This window comes from Malurus melanocephalus, unplaced genomic scaffold, assembly GCF_030028575.1.
Source record: "Malurus melanocephalus ecotype Western Australia unplaced genomic scaffold, MMel_1.1 scaffold_1520, whole genome shotgun sequence".
Lineage (NCBI taxonomy): Eukaryota > Metazoa > Chordata > Aves > Passeriformes > Maluridae > Malurus > Malurus melanocephalus.
This window is the reverse complement of record NW_026624752.1, coordinates 11,528-30,888: the sequence shown is the minus strand read 5'-3', so window position 1 is coordinate 30,888 and position 19,361 is coordinate 11,528. Positions and strand designations below refer to the sequence as shown.

Here is a 19,361-nt window from a genome sequence, read left to right as displayed (position 1 = left end):
GCAGGTGGATCTGCCAGAGCGACTCCTCGGGGCCGGCGCTGACGCTGAACTCGTAGAGCCGCTCGTCCTCCCGGCTCGTGTTGAGGATTTCCAGGGAAAAATCTTCCYGGTGGAAGCGGATCCGGCCCCGCTCGAACTCGGTGAAATTCGGCCCCGAAAGCTTCAGCAGGAATTTCTTCTTTTGGGGCTCCTCCAGGGATTTTTTCCAGGAGGCCTCGCCGGAGCTACGGGCGCGCTCTTGGAGTTCCGGGGGGATTTGTAGGATCGTCGGCTTTCCCAAAGTTCCCAGAATGGTTTTCTGGGCTTGGATCCCTGCGGAGGGAGAGGGGGAAGGGTTTGGGGTCATGGGGGTTGTCCCAATCCCAATCCCGATCCTGATCCTGGACGAATCCTATGGGATCGAGGCAGGGATGGCACTGGATGTGCCCCGGTGACCCCAAATCCAAAGGGAGACCTCAAATTCGAAAGGAAAACCCCAAATCCAAAGAGAAAACCTCAAATCCAAAGGGGAGGCCCCAAATCCAAAGGGGAGAGACCCCAAACATAAAGAGGAGACCCCAAATTCCAAAGGGAGACCCCAAATATGAAGGGGAGACCCCAAACCCAAGGGGGAGACTCCAAATCCAAGGGAGAAACCCCAAATCCAAAGGGGGAGACCCCAAATACGAAGGGGAGAAACCCCAAATCTAAAGGGGAGACCCCAAATCAAAGGGGAGACCCCAAATCCGAAGGGGGAGACCCAAATACAAAAAGGAGACCCGAAATTCAAAGCGGGAGACCCCAAATCCAAGGGGGAGATCCCAAATTCAAAAGGGAGACCCCAAACCCAGAGGAAGAGACCCCAAATCCGAAAGGGAGGCAATTCCAAAGGAAATCCAAACTGAGGGGAAAACCGCCCAAAATGAACCCAAAATCCGGGAAAAAACCACCCAAAACCCCCAAAAACCCAGGAAGAACCACACACACAAAAAAACCCAAAAAACCCCAAATTGGGAAAAACCTCCTCAAAAAAACCCAAAATCCAGAGAAAATCACCAACGTACCCCAAAAAACTGCGAGGGCCAGGAGGAGCCGGAGCCAGGGGCCGGAGCCCATCCCGGGATCACGGAGAAAATGGGGACNTTTTCAACCGATCTCGGAAAAGGACGTGGGGGGATTCTCCTTTTGGGACACCCCAAAAGCTGCTCCGTCACCCAGAAAATCCCAAATTTCCCAGGAAAACCCCAAATTTCCCGGGAATATCCCAGTTTGGGATCCCCAGCGAGGAGGAGGAGGGGAAAAACCTCCCAAAAAGAACCCAAAATCGGGAAAAAAACATCCAAAACGCCCAAAAAACTCACCCGGGAGAAACCAAATCCTTGGTTTTGGGGCTTTTTTTTTTCCTCCAAATTTCGCTGCTTTTCCCGATTTTCAGAGCAGGAATTCCAGAATTTGAAGATTTTGGGGCTTTTTTTTCCTCCAAATTTCGCTGCTTTTCCCGATTTTCAGAGCAGGAATTCGAAGATTTTGGGTTGTTTTTTTTCCCTCCAAATTGCACCGATTTTGCCGATTTTCAGAGCCGGAATTCCAGAATTTGATGATTTTGGTTTGTTTTTTTTCCTCCAGATTTCGCCGACTTTCCTGTTTTTCCGAGCCGGAATTCTTGAATTCCCGAGGTCGGGGAGGAGTTTCGGGATCAAAGAATCCAAACCACGCCCGATTCCTACTTTGGCACCATCCAGGGTTGGAAATCCCCCAAATTTGAATCCCGGGAATGACTCACATTTCGCCGCTCTCCACGGGAAGAATTTTCGGAAAGGTTTTGCTGCCGGGAAATGATTTCTGAGAAAAAAAAAACGCTGCGAAAAAAAACCAAAAACCCAAAACCACCGAAAAAAAAAACACCAAAAAACCCCACCCGGAACATCCTGTGAGGCTCCTTCTTGCTCAGAAAGCACCTGACGAGGTGAAAAATCCGAAAAATCAGATTTTTCCGGAAAAAAATATGGGATTGGGGAATGTGGATGAGGAAACGGAGGCAGTTCCTCCTGGAAAATTCTGGAATGGGTGTTTGGGGTGGAAAAGTTGATTTTTTTTTATATATTTGGGATTTTTTTTTGATTTTTTATAGGTTTTTTGGGGTGGTTTGGGGGATTTTTTGGGGGCATTTTTGAGGCACAATTCCCACCTGGAAGCTCCAATTCCCGGCAGGAATTCTCTGTGGATGTTCTCACTTTCAGCCCCACCAGGAAGAATTTTGATCATAAAATTGTCCAGAAAAACCAAAAAAAACCAAAAAAAATCCCAATTTTCACCACCTGGGCTTGGCCGGCACCGGGCAGGAAGAATTAAGGAGCGAAACGCCGAACATTGGAATTAAAAACTTTTATTTCATCTGTAAAAAGGGGGGAAAAACAGGGAAAAATGTGGAAAAATGTGGGAAAATGAGGGAAAATGGGAAAAATGGGGAAAAACAGGGAAAAATGGGGGGAAATTGAGAGAAATGGGGAGAAATGGGGGGAAAAAGTGGGGAAAAATGGGGAAAAAATCAGGAAAAAATCGGGGAAAAAATTGGGAAAAAAAGGGAAAAAAAGGGGAAAAATGGGGGAAACGTGGCTTTTCCGATTTGAGGGATTCCGATTTGGGTCCCGGGGGATTTGGAAATTTGGGATTCTCCCGGACCCTACGGATTTTGGGGTTTGAGGAGCAGGCTGTTGTGGCAGGCCACGGCGATGCCCCCGATGAGGTTGAGGAATTCCTGGAAATCCAAGTGGCCGTCGCTGTTGAGATCCAATTTCTTCATCATCCTGTCCACCACCGCCGGGTCCTTCTGGTTCTGGGGGGAAAAAACGGGAATTTGGGTGCGGNGAGAATTTATCCCAAAAATACAAAAAAAAAAAAAAAAATCCCATTAAACCTGGACTGGGAATCCAGGAATGGTTTGGGATGGAGGGACCATCCCAATCCCGATGTGCCAGGGGGGTTCCAATGGGATTGGGGATTTTCAGGGATGGGGAATCCATGGGATAGGAGAAAATTTATCCCAAAAATCCCTAAAATCCCATTAAACCAGCCCAGGGAATGCTGGAATTCTTTGGGATGGAGGGACCATCCCGATCCTGCTGTGCCAGAGGGGTTCCAATGGGATTGGGGATTTTCAGGGATCGGGTATCCATGGGATAGGGAAAAAGAAATCCCAAAAATCTCTAAAATCCCATTAAATTAGAACTCGGAATCCTGGAATGGTTTGGGATGGAGGGACCATCCCGATCCCGATGTGCCGGGGGGATTCCAATGGGATTTGGGATTTTCAGGGATGGGGAATCCGTGGGATAACCTGGGAAAGAGGAGAATTTATCCCAAAAATCCCATTAAAACAGCCCAGGGAATCCTGGAATGGTTTGGGATGGAAAATCCTGAAATACCCAAATCCAACGGGAAACGGGGGTCGGGATGAATTCTGGGATTTGGGGAAGTTTTTGGGAATTCCTGCTGGGATTCAGAGCAGGAAAAAGGGGGAAAAATCCCAAAAATCTTCAGGAGAACAGGGGTTGGGACAAATTCTGGGATTCGGGACAATTACTGGGAATTCCTACCGGGATTCAGGGCAGAAAAAGGGGAAAATCCCCAAAATCTTTGGGGGAAACGGAGGTGAAATGGGGTCAGGATGAGTTCTGGGATTTGGGGAAGTTTCTGTGAATTCCTGCTGGAATTCAGAGCAGGAAAGAGGGGGAAAAATCCCAAATATCTTCAGGAGAACAGGGGTTGGGATGAGTTCTGGGATTTGGGAAAGTTTCCATTTTCTTTGGGAATTCGTGCCGGGATTCAGAGCAACAAAAAGGGGAAAAAAATCCCCAAATTCCTTCTGTAAAAACAGCAAAAATCCCCTCTCCCATCCCCATTCCCGGTACGGAACCCTCTGGAATCCCTCGTTTTTCCCGGAATTCCCGACCTTGGTGAAAGCGGCCAGCTCGGTGTTCATGAAATCCAGGAATTCCCGTTTGCTCAGGGTGAGCGAATCTCCCTCTTTGCCCGCGTAGCGCTGGAACACCGCCAGCAGCGACTCGATGCAGCGCTCCGTCTCCGTGGGCTGTGGAATGGGAAAAAAAGGGGATTTTGGGATGAGGAAAGGGCTGGGGGAGCTCCCTTCCCGCCCCGGTTGTGCCAGGAACAATCTCACATTTTTTCAGGACTAATCCCAATCTTTTTGGGAGCAATCCAAACTTCTTTGGGAGCAATGCCAATTTTTTTCGGGAGCAATCACAAGTTTTTGGAAGCAATCCCGATTTTTTCAGAGCGGGGAAAGGCTGCAGGAGCCTCCTGTACCCATTCCAGGTGTTCCAGGACCAATCCCGATTTTTTTTGGGATGAGGGAAAGGCTGGAGGAGCCAATCCCGATTTTTTGGGAACATGAGAGTCTGGAGGAGCCAATCCCGATATTTTTTGGGATTAGGGAAATGCTGGAGGAGCCAATCCCGATTTTTTGGGGACAGGGAAGGCTGGAGGAGCCAATCCCAATTTTTTTTTTTTTGGATTAGGGAAAGGCTGGAGGAGCCAATCCCGATATTTTTGGGATTGGGGAAGGCTGGAGGAGCCAATCCCGATATTTTTGGGATTAGGGAAGGGCTGAAGGAGCCAATCCCGATATTTTTTTGGATGAGGGAGCGGCTCTGCCCGACCCGTCCGCCCGCATTTTTCCGCGGATTTCACTCCCCGCGGCCCGGGAGCAGCGGGAAGGGCCCGGAACGGGGAGCGGCTCCTGGAAAATGCCCCGGGGAGGGGCGGGAACGGCCCGGCCTGGATCCAACCTTGGCGTGGGACCGTTTTTTTTGGAGAAAATCCCCGTTTTCGCCCATTNGCCGTCGCTGTTGAGATCCAATTTCTTCATCATCCTGTCCACCACCGCCGGGTCCTTCTGGTTCTGGGGGAAAAAAACGGGAATTTGGGTGCGGAAYGAGCGGGGATTTCATGGCTGGGGTGGGATCGGGGGGTTCAGGATGGGTGGGAAGGAGGATCTGAAATCCCAAATTGTGGGAGGGATGATCCCGATGTGCCAGGGGGGGTTCCAGTGGGATTGAGGATTTCCAGGGATGGGGAAATCCATGGGATAGGGAAAAAATTATCCCTAAAATCACTAATATCCCGTTAAAACAGCCCAGAGAACGCTGGAATTCTTTGGGATGGAGGGACCATCCCAATCCCGTTATCCCAGGGGGATCCCAATGGGATTGGGCACTTCCAAGTATGGGGAATCCATGGGATAGGGTAGAATTTATCCCAAAAATAAAAAAAAATCCCATTAAACCAACACTGGGAATCCTGGAACGGTTTGGGATGGAGGGACCTTAAGAATTATCCTGATTCCATTATCCCAGGGGGATCCCAATGGGATTGGGGATTTCCAGGGATAGGAAAATCCATGGGATAGGAAAAAAATTATCCCAAAAATCACTAAAATCATGTCAAATCAGTCCAGGGAATGCTGGAAATCTTTGGGATGGAGGGACCATCCCGATCCCGATGTGCCAGGGGGATCCCAATGGGATTGGGGATTTCCAGGGATGAGGAAATCCATGGGATAGGGGAGAATTTATCCCAAAAATCCCTAAAATCCTGTTAAATCAGTCCAGGGAATGCTGGAATTCTTTGGGATGGAGGGACCTTAAGGATTATCCCAATCCCATTATCCCAGGGGGATCCCAGGTGGGATTGGGCATTTCCAGGGATGGGGAAATCCATGGGATAATCCAGCGGGCTGGATTTATCCCAAAAATCCCATAAAACCGAGACTGGGAATCCTGGAATGGTTTGGGATGGAAAATCCTGAAATACCCAAATCCAATGGGAAACTGGGGTCGGGAGGAGTTCTGAAATTTGGGAAAGCTTCTGGGAATTCCTGCTGGGATTCAGAGCAACAAAAAGGGGAAAAAAAATCCCCAAATTCCTTCTGTAAAAACAGCAAAAATCCCCTCTCCCATCCCCATTCCCGGTACAGAACCCGCTCCAATCCCTCGGTTTTCCCGGAATTCCCGACCTTGGTGAAAGCGGCCAGCTCGGTGTTCATGAAATCCAGGAATTCCCGTTTGCTCAGGGTGAGCGAATCGCCCTCTTTGCCCGCGTAGCGCTGGAACACGGCCAGCAGCGACTCGATGCAGCGCTCCGTCTCCGTGGGCTGCGGAATGGGGAAAAAAACCGGGATTTTGGGATGAGGAAAGGGCTGGAGGAGCTCCCTTCCCGCCCCGGGTGAGCCAGGAGCAATCCCGGGTTTATTTGGAGAAATCCCGGTTTTATTTGGAGAAATCCCGGGGTTTTTTTGAGAAATCCCGATCTTTTTTGGAGCAATCCCGGTATTTTTGGGAGAAATTCCAGTTTTATTTGGAGCAATCCCGGGTTTTTTGGGAGCAATCCCGGTTTTATTTGGAGCAATCACGGGTTTTTTGGGAGCAATCCCGGGTTTATTTGGAGCATTTCCAATTTTTTCGCGAGCAATCCCATTTTTTTTTAGGGAGCAATCCTGGTTTCTTTTTCAGGAGTAATCCCGACTTTTTTTCGGGAGTAATCCAAACATTTTCAGGAGGAATTAGTTTGTTTTTTTTTTGGAGAGCAATCCCAATGTTTTTTGGGGGGAGGGAAGGGCTGGGGGAGCGCCCTCCCCACCCCAGCTGAGCCAGGAACAATCCCGGTTTTATTTGGGACCAATCCCAATTTTTTTGGGAGCAATCCTGGGTTTCTTTCAAGAGTAATCCGGAGTTTTTTTTTGGGAGCAATCCCAATTTTTTCAGGAGCAATCCCCATTTTTTCGGGAGCAATCCCAATTTTTTTTTGGCTAGGGATGGGTTCTAGAACTCTCCTCTGCCCATTCCAGGTGTTCCAGGACCAATCCCGATGTTTTTGGGAGCAGGGAGAGTCTGGAGGAGCCAATCCCGATATTTCTGGGATTAGGGAAGGGCTGAAGGAGCCAATCCCGATATTTTTGGGATTAGGGAAAGGCTGGAGGAGCCAATCCCGATATTTTTGGGATTAGGGAAAGGCTGGAGGAGCCAATCCCNCCCATCCGCCTCCCCAATGGGGTTTTTTTGTAGAAAAAGTTCCTGTCCCGTCCCTCTCCACCCCACAAATCCTGGGACCCTTTTTGCCCTTTTCCCTCCCCTTTTTCCCCAATTCCAAACCCCTTCCTACAAAATCCTTCCCTTGGCCCCATTCCCGACCCCGCCCTCTCCACTTTTGGGGTTTTTTATAGGAAAAGTTCCCTTCCTGTCCCTACGGAGTCACCTCTTCACCCCACAAATCCTGGGACCCTTTTTGCCCTTTTTCCTCCCCTTTTTCCCCAATTCCAAACCCCCTTCGTGGAAAATCCTTCCCTTGGCCCCATTTCCTGTCCCCTTCCTGCTGTGGTTTTGGGGTTTTTTTAATAGGAAAAATTCCTGTCCCACCCCCATCCCATCCCTATGGAATCTCACACAAATCCTGGGACCCTTTTCCCGTCCCTTTTCCCCCATTTCCAAACCCCTTCCTGCAAAATCCTTCCCTTGGCCCCATTCCCCGACCCCGCCCTTTCCACTTTTGGCGTTTTTTATAGGAAAAATTCCTGTCCCTCTCGGCCCCACAAACCCTGGGACCTTTTTTCCCCCAATCCCAAACCCCTCCTTTCAAAATCCTTCCCTTGGCCCCGTTCCCTGTCCCCTTCCTGCTGTGGTTTTGGGGTTTTTTTTAATAGGAAAAATTCCTGTCCCACCCCCATCCCGTCCCTATGGAATCTCCCACAAATCCTGGGACCCTTTTCTTGTCCCTTTTCTCCCATTTCCAAACCCCTTCCTACAAAATCCTTCCCTTGGCCCCATTCCCCGACCCCGCCCTCCCACTTTTTAGGACTTTTTATAGGAAAAATTCCTGTCCCATCCCCATCCCGTCCCTATGGAATCTCCCACAAATCTTGGGACCCTTTTTGATGTTTTCCCGTCCCTTTTCCCGCAATCCCAAACCCCTTCCTTTCAAAATCCTTCCCTTGGCCCCATTCCCCGACCCCGCCCTCTCCGTTTTTAGGGTTTTTTATAGGAAATTCCCCATTCCCCCGCTCGGGTCCCCCTTCCCCACCCCATTCCCGTCAATCCCAACCCCTCACCATTTTTAGGGCAGGATTNGGAAAAGTTCCTGTCCCGTCCCTATGGAATCTCCCACAAATCCTAAAACCCTTTTTGCCCTTTTTCCTCCCCTTTTTCCCCAATCCCAAACCCCCTTCCTGGAAAATCCTTCCCTTTGCCCCATTCCCCGACCCCGCCCTCTCCACTTTTAGGGATTTTTATAGGAAAAGTTCCTGTCCCTCTCCGCCCCACAAATCCTGGAACCCTTTTCCTTCCCCTTTTCCTCCAATCCCAAATCCCCTTCCTGCAAAATCCTTCCCTTGGCCCCATTCCCTGTCCCCTTCCTGCTGTGGTTTTGGGGTTTTTTATAGGAAAAATTCCTGTCCCATCCCCTTCCCGTCCCTATGGAATCTCACACTAATCCCGGGACCCTTTTTGCTCTTTTTTTCTCCCCTTTTCCCCCATTTCCAAACCCCTTCCTGAAAAATCCTTCCCTTGGCCCCATTCCCCGACCCCGCCCTCTCCACTTTTAGGATTTTTTATAGAAAAAACTCCTGTCCCACTCCACCCCACAAATCCTGGGACCCTTTTTCCCCATTTCCAAACCCCTCCTTTCAAAATCCTTCCCTTGGCCCCATTCCCTGTCCCTTTCCTGCTGTGGTTTTGGGGTTTTTTTATAGGAAAAGTTCCCTTCCTGTCCCTACGGAGTCACCTCTTCGCCCCACAAATCCTGGGACCCTTTTTGCTCTTTTCCCATCCCTTTTTCCCAATTTCCAAACCCCCTTCCTACAAAATCCTTCCCTTTGCCCCATTCCCCGACCCCGCCCTCTCCACTTTTAGGATTTTTTATAGGAAAAGTTCCTGTCCATCCCATTCCCGTCTCTCTACCCCACAAATCCTGGGACCCTTTTTCCGCAATCCCAAACCCCTTCCTGAAAAATCCTTCCCTTGGCCCCATTCCCGACCCCGCCCTCTCCACTTTTAGGATTTTTTATAGGAAATTCCCCATTCCCCCCGCTCGGGATCCCCTTCCCCACCCCATTCCCGTCAATCCCAACCCCTCACCATTTTTAGGGCAGGATTGAGCTCCGCTCCGGGCCGGGCTGGGTCTGAATTTTGGGATCGGAACTCGGGGAAGTGAAATCCGGGTCCGCCCCGGGGCCGCGCCCCGCCCGCTCTGACTCAGCCGCGTTGGGCAATTCCCGTCYCCAGCCCCGCCCGGAGCGTCCGGAATGTGCCCGGACCCGATTTTGGGGTGATTTATTGCCAAATTGTTCATCCCCGTCCCGCTTTATCCCGGTTTTATCCCGTTTATCCCGGTTTAATCCCGGGTTGTTCCGTTGGGAGAGTGCTGGGTTTAACCGCGGGGGGAAAAAACCAAAATTTTCAGGGGGGAAAAAAAAACCCAAAATATTCAGGGGAAAAAAAATCCTAAAATATTCAGGGAGGAAAAAAACCTCAAAATCTTCAGGGGGAAAAAAACCCCAAAATATTCAGGGGGGAAAAAAACCTCAGAATCTTCAGGGGAAAAAAAAATCCGAAAATATTCAGGGGGAAAAAAAACCCCAAAATCTTCAGGGGAAACAGGATCGGGATGAGTTGTGGGATTTGGGGAAGTTTCTGGGAATTCCTGCTGGTATTCAGAGCAGGAAAAAGGGGAAAAATCCCCAAAATCTTCAGGGGAAATGGGGGTGAAATGGGGTCAGGATGAGTTCTGGGATTTGGAGACGTTTCTGGGAATTTCCGCTGGAATTCAGAGCAGGAAAAGGAGGAAAACGCCCAAAATCTTCACGGGGAACAGGGGTCGGGATTTTTTCTGGGATTTGGGGAAGTTTCTTGGAATTCCTGCCGGGATCCAGGTCCCCTCCCAACCCCCGGAACGGACACGTGGAGCCGCTGCAGGAATGAACCGTTTATTTATTCCTGTTTTCCATGCGATACAGACAGGGGGAACCAGGAAAAGGAAAAAAAACAAAGGAAAAAAAAGGAAAAAAAAGGAAAAAAAAGGAGAAAAATCCCCCACCCACCACCGGGACCCTGCGGCTGCTCCGACCCCCGGGCCTGCAGCTGGAATTCTGGATTAAATCCTAAAAAAAACCGGGATTTTTCCCAGCTTGGAGGATTTTTGGACCACAAAAGTATTTTGGGATTTTTTTTTAGGATTTTCAGACCCCAAAGGGATTTTTTTTTAGGATTTTTAGACCCTAAAAGTGATTTTTTGGGGAGGATTTTCAGACTCCCTAAGTGATTTTTAAAAAATATTTCCAGGCCTCAAAAGTGATATTTTTTGAGGATTTTCAGCCCCCCAAATGCTGATTTTTTCCAGAGGATCCCCAGCCCCGGGGCCGGGGGGAGCTGAGCGGTGACACCCCAGGGTGCAAAAAGGCTCCAATTAGAGCAGAAAATTAATTAAACGAGAGCAGAAAATTGATTAAATAMGGAAGGGACACAGCTGGCAGGAGGGTTCAGCGGGATCTCCCTTCCTGCCGGGRATTTATCCCGGAAAAAAACCCCAAAACCCCCCTGGACACCCCGGAATTCTTTTAGGACTTTTTGGATTCATCCCGGGGGCGGCTCGGGGCGTCTCGGGTGGGATCCCGGCTCTGCTCATCCCGGGATTCCCGGTTTTCTCCGGGGTCTCTGCGTTCCACATCCCGGGATTCCCGAGATTCCCGAGATTCCCGAGATTCCCGGGATTCCCGAGATTCCCGGAATTCCCGGTTCTCTCCACGATCTCTCCTCTCCGCATCCCGGGATGATTCCCGGTTCTCTCCAGGATCTCTCCGCTCCGCATCCCGGGATTCCCGAGATTCCCGAGATTCCCGATTCTCTCCGGTGTCTCTCCGCTCCGCATCCCGGGATTCCCGAGATTCCCGAGATTCCCGAGATTCCCGATTCTCTCCAGGATCTCTCCGCTCCGCATCCCGGGATTCCCGAGATTCCCGAGATTCCCGGGATTCCCGGTTCTCTCCGCGATCTCTCCGCTCCGCATCCCGGGATTCCCGAGATTCCCGGGATTCCCGGTTCTCTCCGAGATCTCTCCGCTCCTCATCCCGGGATGCTTCCCGGGGCTCCGCAGCCCTCGGGCCGTTCCCGATCTCCCTCCCGGTTCCGTCCCCGCGATCCCGCTCCTCCTCCTGGATTTCCTTGGATTTTGCCCGCTCGCCCTTCACGCCCGGATCCCGGGGAGCCGCGTCCTTCCCGGATTCCTCACCCGGACCTTTGGAGCTTTCCCGGCATTTGGAAGGCGGCGCCTCGGGGCGCTGCGGCCGCGGGGACACCGAGCACTTCCGCGGAGCGCCGAGCTGGCCCCGCTGGTGGCCCGGAGGGTGACAAACGATCTCGTAGGTGGTGGCCTCGGGGTCCTCGGCGCTCTGGACCACGTGCACCAGGTAAGCGACGGTCTGGGGGTCAGCGGGGCCGGGCAGAGCGCGGAGCCGGGGCCGGACATCGGGCTCGGAAGGGACGTAGCGGACCCGGAGATCGCTGAACGGCGCCTCCTGGCCCGGGGGGCACAGATCGGCCGTGTCCACGTCCACGGTCTGGTACCGGCAGCGCTCCTGCTCCAAATCCTCCTCCTCTTCCTCCTCCAGGACCTCCAGGGTGATCCCCTCGCTCTGCTCAGTGGCGGTCGCTTCTTCTTCCTCCCGTTCCCGTGTCCGGCGGCTCCGGCGCTCGGAGCCCTCCCGTTCCCGTTCCAGATCGATCCTTCTCTCCCTCACAATCTCCTCCCGGTCTCTTTCCCGGGAAATTTCTCTCTCTTCATCTTCAAAAACACGGGGTCGTTCTCTCCTCCTCAGTTCCTCTCGCGGTTCCCGTTCCCGGATCTCTCGGCGGATTTTCACATCGGCTTCAGCTGCAGCCACCGAGGTCTCTCTTCTGCGTTCATAGCTCAGGAAATCTCGTTCTCTCCTGCCATCGGCCTCAATTTCACGAATTTCCCGAATTTCCCGTCTCTCCCGTGCCTCTCTCTGCCCGATCGCGGTCACTTCTTCCTCCCGTTCCCGTGTCCGGCGCTCAGAGCCCTCCAACTCCCGTTCCCGATCTATTCCCCTCTCCCTCAGGGTCTCTTCCCTCTCTCTACCCTGGATTATCCTCCTTTCTTCATCTTCAAAAACACGGGGTCGTTCTCTCCTCCTCAGCTCCTCTCGCGGTTCCCGTTCTCGGATCTCTCTGCGGATTTTCACATCGGCTTCAGCTGCTGCCGCCACTGAGATCTCTCTGTCCCTTTCGTATCTCTCTGTTTCTCGTTCTCTCCTTCCATCGGCCTCAATTTGCCGATTTTCCCTCTCCCGTCTCTCCCGTGCCTCTCTCTGCCCGATCGCGGTCACTTCTTCCTCCCGTTCCCGCCTCCGGCGCTCAGAGCCCTCCCGTTCCCGTTCCCGATCGATTCTTCTCTCCCTCACGGTCTCTTCCCTCTCTCTGCCCTGGAGAATTCTCCTCTCTTCATCTTCAAAAACACGGGGTCGTTCTCTCCTCCTCAGCTCCTCTCGCGGTTCCCGTTCCCGGATCTCTCTGCGGATTTTCACATCGGCTTCAGCTGCTGCAGCCACCGAGGTCTCTCTGTCCCTTTCGTACCTCACTGATTCTCTTCTCCCATCATCTTCAATCTCACGAATTTCCCTCTCCCGTCTCTCCCGTGCCTCTCTCTGCCCGATCGCGGTCACTTCTTCCTCCAGCTCCCGCCTCCGGCGCTCAGAGCCCTCCAGGTCCCGCTCCCGTTCCCGATCGATTCTCCTCTCCCTCACGGTCTCTTCCCGGTCTCTTTCCCGGGAAATTTCTCTCTCTTCCTCCTCCCGCTCCCGTTCCCGTTCTCTCCTCCTCAGCTCCTCTCGCGGTTCCCGTTCCCGGATCTCTCGGCGGATTTTCACATCGGCTTCAGCTGCTGCAGCCACCGAGGTCTCTCTTCTCCTTTCATAGCTCAGTAAATCTCGTTCTCTCCTTCCATCGGCTTCGAGTTCCCGAATTTCCTGAATTTCCCGTCTCTCCCGCGCCTCTCTCTGCCGGATGGCGGCCTCTTCTTCCTCCAGCTCCCGTGTCCGGCGGCTCCGGCGCTCAGAGCCCTCCAGCTCCCGTTCCCGATCGATCCTTCTCTCTCTCACGGTCTCTTCCCTCTCTCTGCCCTGGAGAATTCTTCTCTCTTCATTTTCAAAAACACGGGGTCGTTCTCTCCTCCTCAGCTCCTCTCGCGGTTCCCGTTCCCGGATTTCTCTGCGGATTTTCACATCGGCTTCAGCTGCTGCAGCCACCGAGGTCTCTCTGTCCCTTTCGTATCTCACTGATTCTTTTTCTCTCCTTCCATCGGCTTCGAGTTCCCGAATTTCCTGAATTTCCCGTCTCTCCCGCGCCTCTCTCTGGTTGATGGCGGCCTCTTCTTCCTCCCGTTCCCGTGTCCGGCGGCTCCGGCGCTCAGAGCCCTCCAGGTCCCGCTCCCGTTCCCGATCGATCCTTCTCTCCCTCACAATCTCCTCCCGGTCTCGTTCTCGGGAAATTGCTCTCTCTTCATCTTCAAAAACACGGGGTCGTTCTCTCCTCCTCAGCTCCTCACGCGGTTCCCGCTCCCGGATCTCTCTGCGGATTTTCACATCGGCTTCAGCTGCTGCAGCCACCGAGATCTCTCTTCTCCTTTCGTATCTCTCTGATGCTCGTTCTCTCCTTCCATCGGCTTCAATTTCACGAATTTCCCGCTCCCGTCTCTCCCGGGCCTCTCTCTGCCTGATCGCGGTCACTTCTTCCTCCCGTTCCCGCCTCCGGCGCTCAGAGCCCTCCAGCTCCAGCTCTCGATCAATTCTTCTCTCCCCCGTTCTCCCTTCTCTTCTCGTTTCCTCCCTCTCCCTCTCCTCTCGAATCTCCCTCTCCCTGTCCGCGATTTCCAGCTCCCGTTCCCGCTCCCGATGGATTCTCCTCTCTCTCGTTTCCTCCCTTTCCCTGTCCGCGATTTCCAGCTCCCGTTCCCTCTCCCGATGGATTCTCCTCTCTCTCGNTCTCTCCGCTCCTCATCCCGGGATGCTTCCCGGGGCTCCGCAGCCCTCGGGCCGTTCCCGATCTCCCTCCCGGTTCCGTCCCCGCGATCCCGCTCCTCCTCCTGGATTTCCTTGGATTTTGCCCGCTCGCCCTTCACGCCCGGATCCCGGGGAGCCGCGTCCTTCCCGGATTCCTCACCCGGACCTTTGGAGCTTTCCCGGCATTTGGAAGGCGGCGCCTCGGGGCGCTGCGGCCGCGGGGACACCGAGCACTTCCGCGGAGCGCCGAGCTGGCCCCGCTGGTGGCCCGGAGGGTGACAAACGATCTCGTAGGTGGTGGCCTCGGGGTCCTCGGCGCTCTGGACCACGTGCACCAGGTAAGCGACGGTCTGGGGGTCAGCGGGGCCGGGCAGAGCGCGGAGCCGGGGCCGGACATCGGGCTCGGAAGGGACGTAGCGGACCCGGAGATCGCTGAACGGCGCCTCCTGGCCCGGGGGGCACAGATCGGCCGTGTCCACGTCCACGGTCTGGTACCGGCAGCGCTCCTGCTCCAAATCCTCCTCCTCTTCCTCCTCCAGGACCTCCAGGGTGATCCCCTCGCTCTGCTCAGTGGCGGTCGCTTCTTCTTCCTCCCGTTCCCGTGTCCGGCGGCTCCGGCGCTCGGAGCCCTCCCGTTCCCGTTCCAGATCGATCCTTCTCTCCCTCACAATCTCCTCCCGGTCTCTTTCCCGGGAAATTTCTCTCTCTTCATCTTCAAAAACACGGGGTCGTTCTCTCCTCCTCAGTTCCTCTCGCGGTTCCCGTTCCCGGATCTCTCGGCGGATTTTCACATCGGCTTCAGCTGCAGCCACCGAGGTCTCTCTTCTGCGTTCATAGCTCAGGAAATCTCGTTCTCTCCTGCCATCGGCCTCAATTTCACGAATTTCCCGAATTTCCCGTCTCTCCCGTGCCTCTCTCTGCCCGATCGCGGTCACTTCTTCCTCCCGTTCCCGTGTCCGGCGCTCAGAGCCCTCCAACTCCCGTTCCCGATCTATTCCCCTCTCCCTCAGGGTCTCTTCCCTCTCTCTACCCTGGATTATCCTCCTTTCTTCATCTTCAAAAACACGGGGTCGTTCTCTCCTCCTCAGCTCCTCTCGCGGTTCCCGTTCTCGGATCTCTCTGCGGATTTTCACATCGGCTTCAGCTGCTGCCGCCACTGAGATCTCTCTGTCCCTTTCGTATCTCTCTGTTTCTCGTTCTCTCCTTCCATCGGCCTCAATTTGCCGATTTTCCCTCTCCCGTCTCTCCCGTGCCTCTCTCTGCCCGATCGCGGTCACTTCTTCCTCCCGTTCCCGCCTCCGGCGCTCAGAGCCCTCCCGTTCCCGTTCCCGATCGATTCTTCTCTCCCTCACGGTCTCTTCCCTCTCTCTGCCCTGGAGAATTCTCCTCTCTTCATCTTCAAAAACACGGGGTCGTTCTCTCCTCCTCAGCTCCTCTCGCGGTTCCCGTTCCCGGATCTCTCTGCGGATTTTCACATCGGCTTCAGCTGCTGCAGCCACCGAGGTCTCTCTGTCCCTTTCGTACCTCACTGATTCTCTTCTCCCATCATCTTCAATCTCACGAATTTCCCTCTCCCGTCTCTCCCGTGCCTCTCTCTGCCCGATCGCGGTCACTTCTTCCTCCAGCTCCCGCCTCCGGCGCTCAGAGCCCTCCAGGTCCCGCTCCCGTTCCCGATCGATTCTCCTCTCCCTCACGGTCTCTTCCCGGTCTCTTTCCCGGGAAATTTCTCTCTCTTCCTCCTCCCGCTCCCGTTCCCGTTCTCTCCTCCTCAGCTCCTCTCGCGGTTCCCGTTCCCGGATCTCTCGGCGGATTTTCACATCGGCTTCAGCTGCTGCAGCCACCGAGGTCTCTCTTCTCCTTTCATAGCTCAGTAAATCTCGTTCTCTCCTTCCATCGGCTTCGAGTTCACGAATTTCCCGAATTTCCCGTCTCTCCCGCGCCTCTCTCTGCCCGATCGCGGTCACTTCTTCCTCCCGTTCCCGTGTCCGGCGCTCAGAGCCCTCCAGGTCCAGCTCCCGATCGATTCTTCTCTCCCTCACGGTCTCTTCCCTCTCTGTGCCCTGGAGAATCCTCCTTTCTTCATCTTCAAAAACACGGGATCGTTCTCTCCTCCTCAGCTCCTCTCGCGGTTCCCGTTCCCGAATCTCTCTCTGAATTTTCACATCGGCTTCAGCTGCTGCAGCCACCGAGGTCTCCCGTGTCCTCTCATAATCTCGTTCTCTCCTTCCCTCGGCTTCCCTTTCACGAATTTCCTGAATTTCCCGTCTCTCCCGTGCCTCTCTCCGGTTGATGGCGGCCTCTTCTTCCTCCCGTTCCCGTGTCCGGCGGCTCCGGCGCTCAGAGCCCTCCCGATCCCGTTCCCGTTCCCGATCGATTCTCCTCTCCCTCACAATCTCCTCCCGGTCTCTTTCCCGGGAAATTCCTGTCTCTTCCTCCTCACGTTCCCGGGGTCGTTCCGTCCTCCTCAGCTCCTCTCGCGGTTCCCGTTCCCGGATCTCTCTGCGGATTTTCACATCGGCTTCTGCTGCTGCAGCCACCGAGGTCTCTCTGTCCCTTTCGTACCTCACTGATTCTCGTTCTCTCCTTCCATCTTCTTCGAGTTCACGAATTTCCCGAATTTCCCGTCTCTCCCGGGCCTCTCTCTGCCCGATCGCGGTCACTTCTTCCTCCCGTTCCCGCCTCCGGCGCTCGGAGCCCTCCAGCTCCCGTTCCCGATCGATTCTCCTCTCCCTCACAATCTCCTCCCTCTCTCTGACTCGGGAAATTCCTGTCTCTTCCTCCTCCCGTTCCCGGGGTCGTTCTCTCCTCCTCAGCTCCTCTCGCGGCTCCCGTTCCCGGATCTCTCTGCGGATTTTCACATCGGCTTCAGCTGCTGCAGCCACCGAGGTCTCTCTTCTGCGTTCGTATCTCTCTGTTTCTCGTTCTCTCCTTCCATCGGCTTCGAGTTCACGAATTTCCCGCTCCCGTCTCTCCCGTGCCTCTCTCTGCCCGATCGCGGTCACTTCCTCCTCCCGTTCCCGCCTCCGGCGCTCAGAGCTCTCCAGTTCCCGTTCCCGATCGATTCTTCTCTCCCTCACGGTCTCTTCCCTCTCTCTGCCCCGGGAAATTTCTCTCTCTTCTTCTTCAAAAACACGGGGTCGTTCTCTCCTGCTCAGCTCCTCCCGCGGTTCCCGTTCCCGGATTTCTCTGCGGATTTTCACATCGGCTTCAGCTGCTGCCGCCACCGAGGTCTCTCTTCTGCGTTCATAGCTCAGTAAATCTCGTTCTCTCCTGCCATCGGCCTCAATTTCACGAATTTCCCGAATTTCCCGTCTCTCCCNTCTCTCCGCTCCTCATCCCGGGATGCTTCCCGGGGCTCCGCAGCCCTCGGGCCGTTCCCGATCTCCCTCCCGGTTCCGTCCCCGCGATCCCGCTCCTCCTCCTGGATTTCCTTGGATTTTGCCCGCTCGCCCTTCACGCCCGGATCCCGGGGAGCCGCGTCCTTCCCGGATTCCTCACCCGGACCTTTGGAGCTTTCCCGGCATTTGGAAGGCGGCGCCTCGGGGCGCTGCGGCCGCGGGGACACCGAGCACTTCCGCGGAGCGCCGAGCTGGCCCCGCTGGTGGCCCGGAGGGTGACAAACGATCTCGTAGGTGGTGGCCTCGGGGTCCTCGGCGCTCTGGACCACGTGCACCAGGTAAGCGACGGTCTGGGGGTCAGCGGGGCCGGGCAGAGCGCGGAGCCGGGGCCGGACATCGGGCTCGGAAGGGACGTAGCGGACCCGGAGATCGCTGAACGGCGCCTCCTGGCCCGGGGGGCACAGATCGGCCGTGTCCACGTCCACGGTCTGGTACCGGCAGCGCTCCTGCTCCAAATCCTCCTCCTCTTCCTCCTCCAGGACCTCCAGGGTGATCCCCTCGCTCTGCTCAGTGGCGGTCGCTTCTTCTTCCTCCCGTTCCCGTGTCCGGCGGCTCCGGCGCTCAGAGCCCTCCAGGTCCCGCTCCCGTTCCCGATCGATTCTTCTCTCCCTCACGGTCTCTTCCCTCTCTCTGCCACGGAAAATTTCTCTCTCTTCCTCCTCACGTTCCCGGGGTCGTTCCCTCCTCCTGAGCTCCTCGCGTGGTTCCCGTTCCCGGATCTCTCTCTGAATTTTCACATCGGCTTCAGCTGCTGCAGCCACCGAGGTCTCTCTTCTCCTTTCAAAATCTCGTTCTCTCCTTCCTTCGGCCTCAATGTCACGAATTTCCCGCTCCCGTCTCTCCCGGGCCTCTCTCTGCCGAATCGCGGTCACTTCTTCCTCCCGTTCCCGCCTCCGGCGCTCGGAGCCCTCCAGGTCCCGTTCCCGTTCCCGATCGATTCTTCTCTCCCTCACGATCTCTTCCCTCTCTCTGCCCTGGAGAATTCTCCTCTCTTCATCTTCAAAAACACGGGGTCGTTCTCTCCTCCTCAGCTCCTCTCGCGGTTCCCGCTCCCGGATTTCTCTGCGGCTTTTCACATCGGCTTCAGCTGCTGCCGCCACCGAGGTCTCTCTTCTCCTTTCGTACCTCACTGATTCTCGTTCTCTCCTTCCATCATCTTCAATCTCACGAATTTCCCTCTCCCGTCTCTCCCGTGCCTCTCTCTGCCTGATCGCGGTCACTTCTTCCTCCCGTTCCCGTGTCCGGCCCTCAGAGCCCTCCAGCTCCCGTTCCCGTTCCCGATCGATTCTCCTCTCCCTCACGGTCTCTTCCCGGTCTCTTTCTCGGGAAATTTCTCTCTCTTCATCTTCAAAAATACGGGGTCGTTCCCTCCTCCTCAGCTCCTCTCGCGGTTCCCGTTCCCGGATTTCTCTGCGGATTTTCACATCGGCTTCAGCTGCTGCAGCCACCGAGGTCTCTCTTCTCCTTTCGTATCTCACTGATTCTCGTTCTCTCCTTCCATCGGCTTCAATGTCACGAATTTCCCGTCTCTCCCGGGCCTCTCTCGGCCCGATCGCGGTCACTTCTTCCTCCCGTTCCCGTGTCCGGCGGCTCCGGCGCTCAGAGCCCTCCAGGTCCCGTTCCCGTTCCCGATCGATTCTTCTCTCCCTCACAATCTCCTCCCTCTCTCTGACCCGGGAAGTTCTCTCCGGTTCTGCTTCCTCCTCACGTTCCCGGGGTCGTTCTCTCCTCCTCAGCTCCTCTCGCGGTTCCCGTTCCCGGATCTCTCTGCGGATTTTCACATCGGCTTCAGCTGCTGCACCCACCGAGGTCTCTCTGTCCCTTTCGTATCTCACTGATTCTCTTTCTCTCCTTCCATCGGCTTCCAGTTCACGAATTTCCCGAATTTCCCGTCTCTCCCG

General features: G+C 54.8%; 4 protein-coding genes across 4 annotated transcripts in view; all 4 read right to left on the bottom strand.

Annotated features, from left to right (window-relative positions):
- Positions 1-1,113, bottom strand: part of SLAMF1 (signaling lymphocytic activation molecule family member 1) — a gene marked incomplete at its 3' end in the record, with an annotated part of 5,075 nt that extends 3,962 nt beyond the window's left edge. The window contains exons 1-2 of the mRNA XM_057388048.1: positions 1,044-1,113; positions 4-312 (exon numbers count right to left, since the gene is read on the bottom strand). Coding sequence (XP_057244031.1) covers positions 4-312; positions 1,044-1,095 — 361 coding nt within the window. The remainder of the gene's footprint in view (positions 1-3; positions 313-1,043) is intronic.
- A 1,464-nt stretch (positions 1,114-2,577) lies between these two features.
- LOC130587095 (protein S100-A11-like) lies at positions 2,578-9,225 on the bottom strand. Its single transcript, XM_057388049.1, has 3 exons — positions 9,126-9,225; positions 3,932-4,069; positions 2,578-2,815 (listed from the first exon to the last, which is right to left on the bottom strand). Exons 1-3 carry the CDS (start codon positions 9,126-9,128, stop codon positions 2,663-2,665), a joined length of 294 nt encoding a protein of 97 aa, XP_057244032.1. The 5' UTR covers positions 9,129-9,225; the 3' UTR covers positions 2,578-2,662.
- Positions 4,172-8,118, bottom strand: LOC130587092 (protein S100-A11-like). Its single transcript, XM_057388046.1, has 4 exons — positions 8,102-8,118; positions 6,014-6,151; positions 4,788-4,900; positions 4,172-4,205 (listed from the first exon to the last, which is right to left on the bottom strand). Exons 1-4 carry the CDS (start codon positions 8,102-8,104, stop codon positions 4,172-4,174), a joined length of 288 nt encoding a protein of 95 aa, XP_057244029.1. The 5' UTR covers positions 8,105-8,118.
- A 732-nt stretch (positions 9,226-9,957) lies between the features above and the next one.
- TCHH (trichohyalin) overlaps positions 9,958-19,361 on the bottom strand; it is a 13,477-nt gene continuing 4,073 nt past the window's right edge. Inside the window, exons 3-5 of the mRNA XM_057388047.1 lie at positions 18,036-19,355; positions 14,097-16,068; positions 9,958-14,052 (exon numbers count right to left, since the gene is read on the bottom strand). Coding sequence (XP_057244030.1) covers positions 10,604-14,052; positions 14,097-16,068; positions 18,036-19,355 — 6,741 coding nt within the window. The 3' untranslated portion in view covers positions 9,958-10,603. The remainder of the gene's footprint in view (positions 14,053-14,096; positions 16,069-18,035; positions 19,356-19,361) is intronic.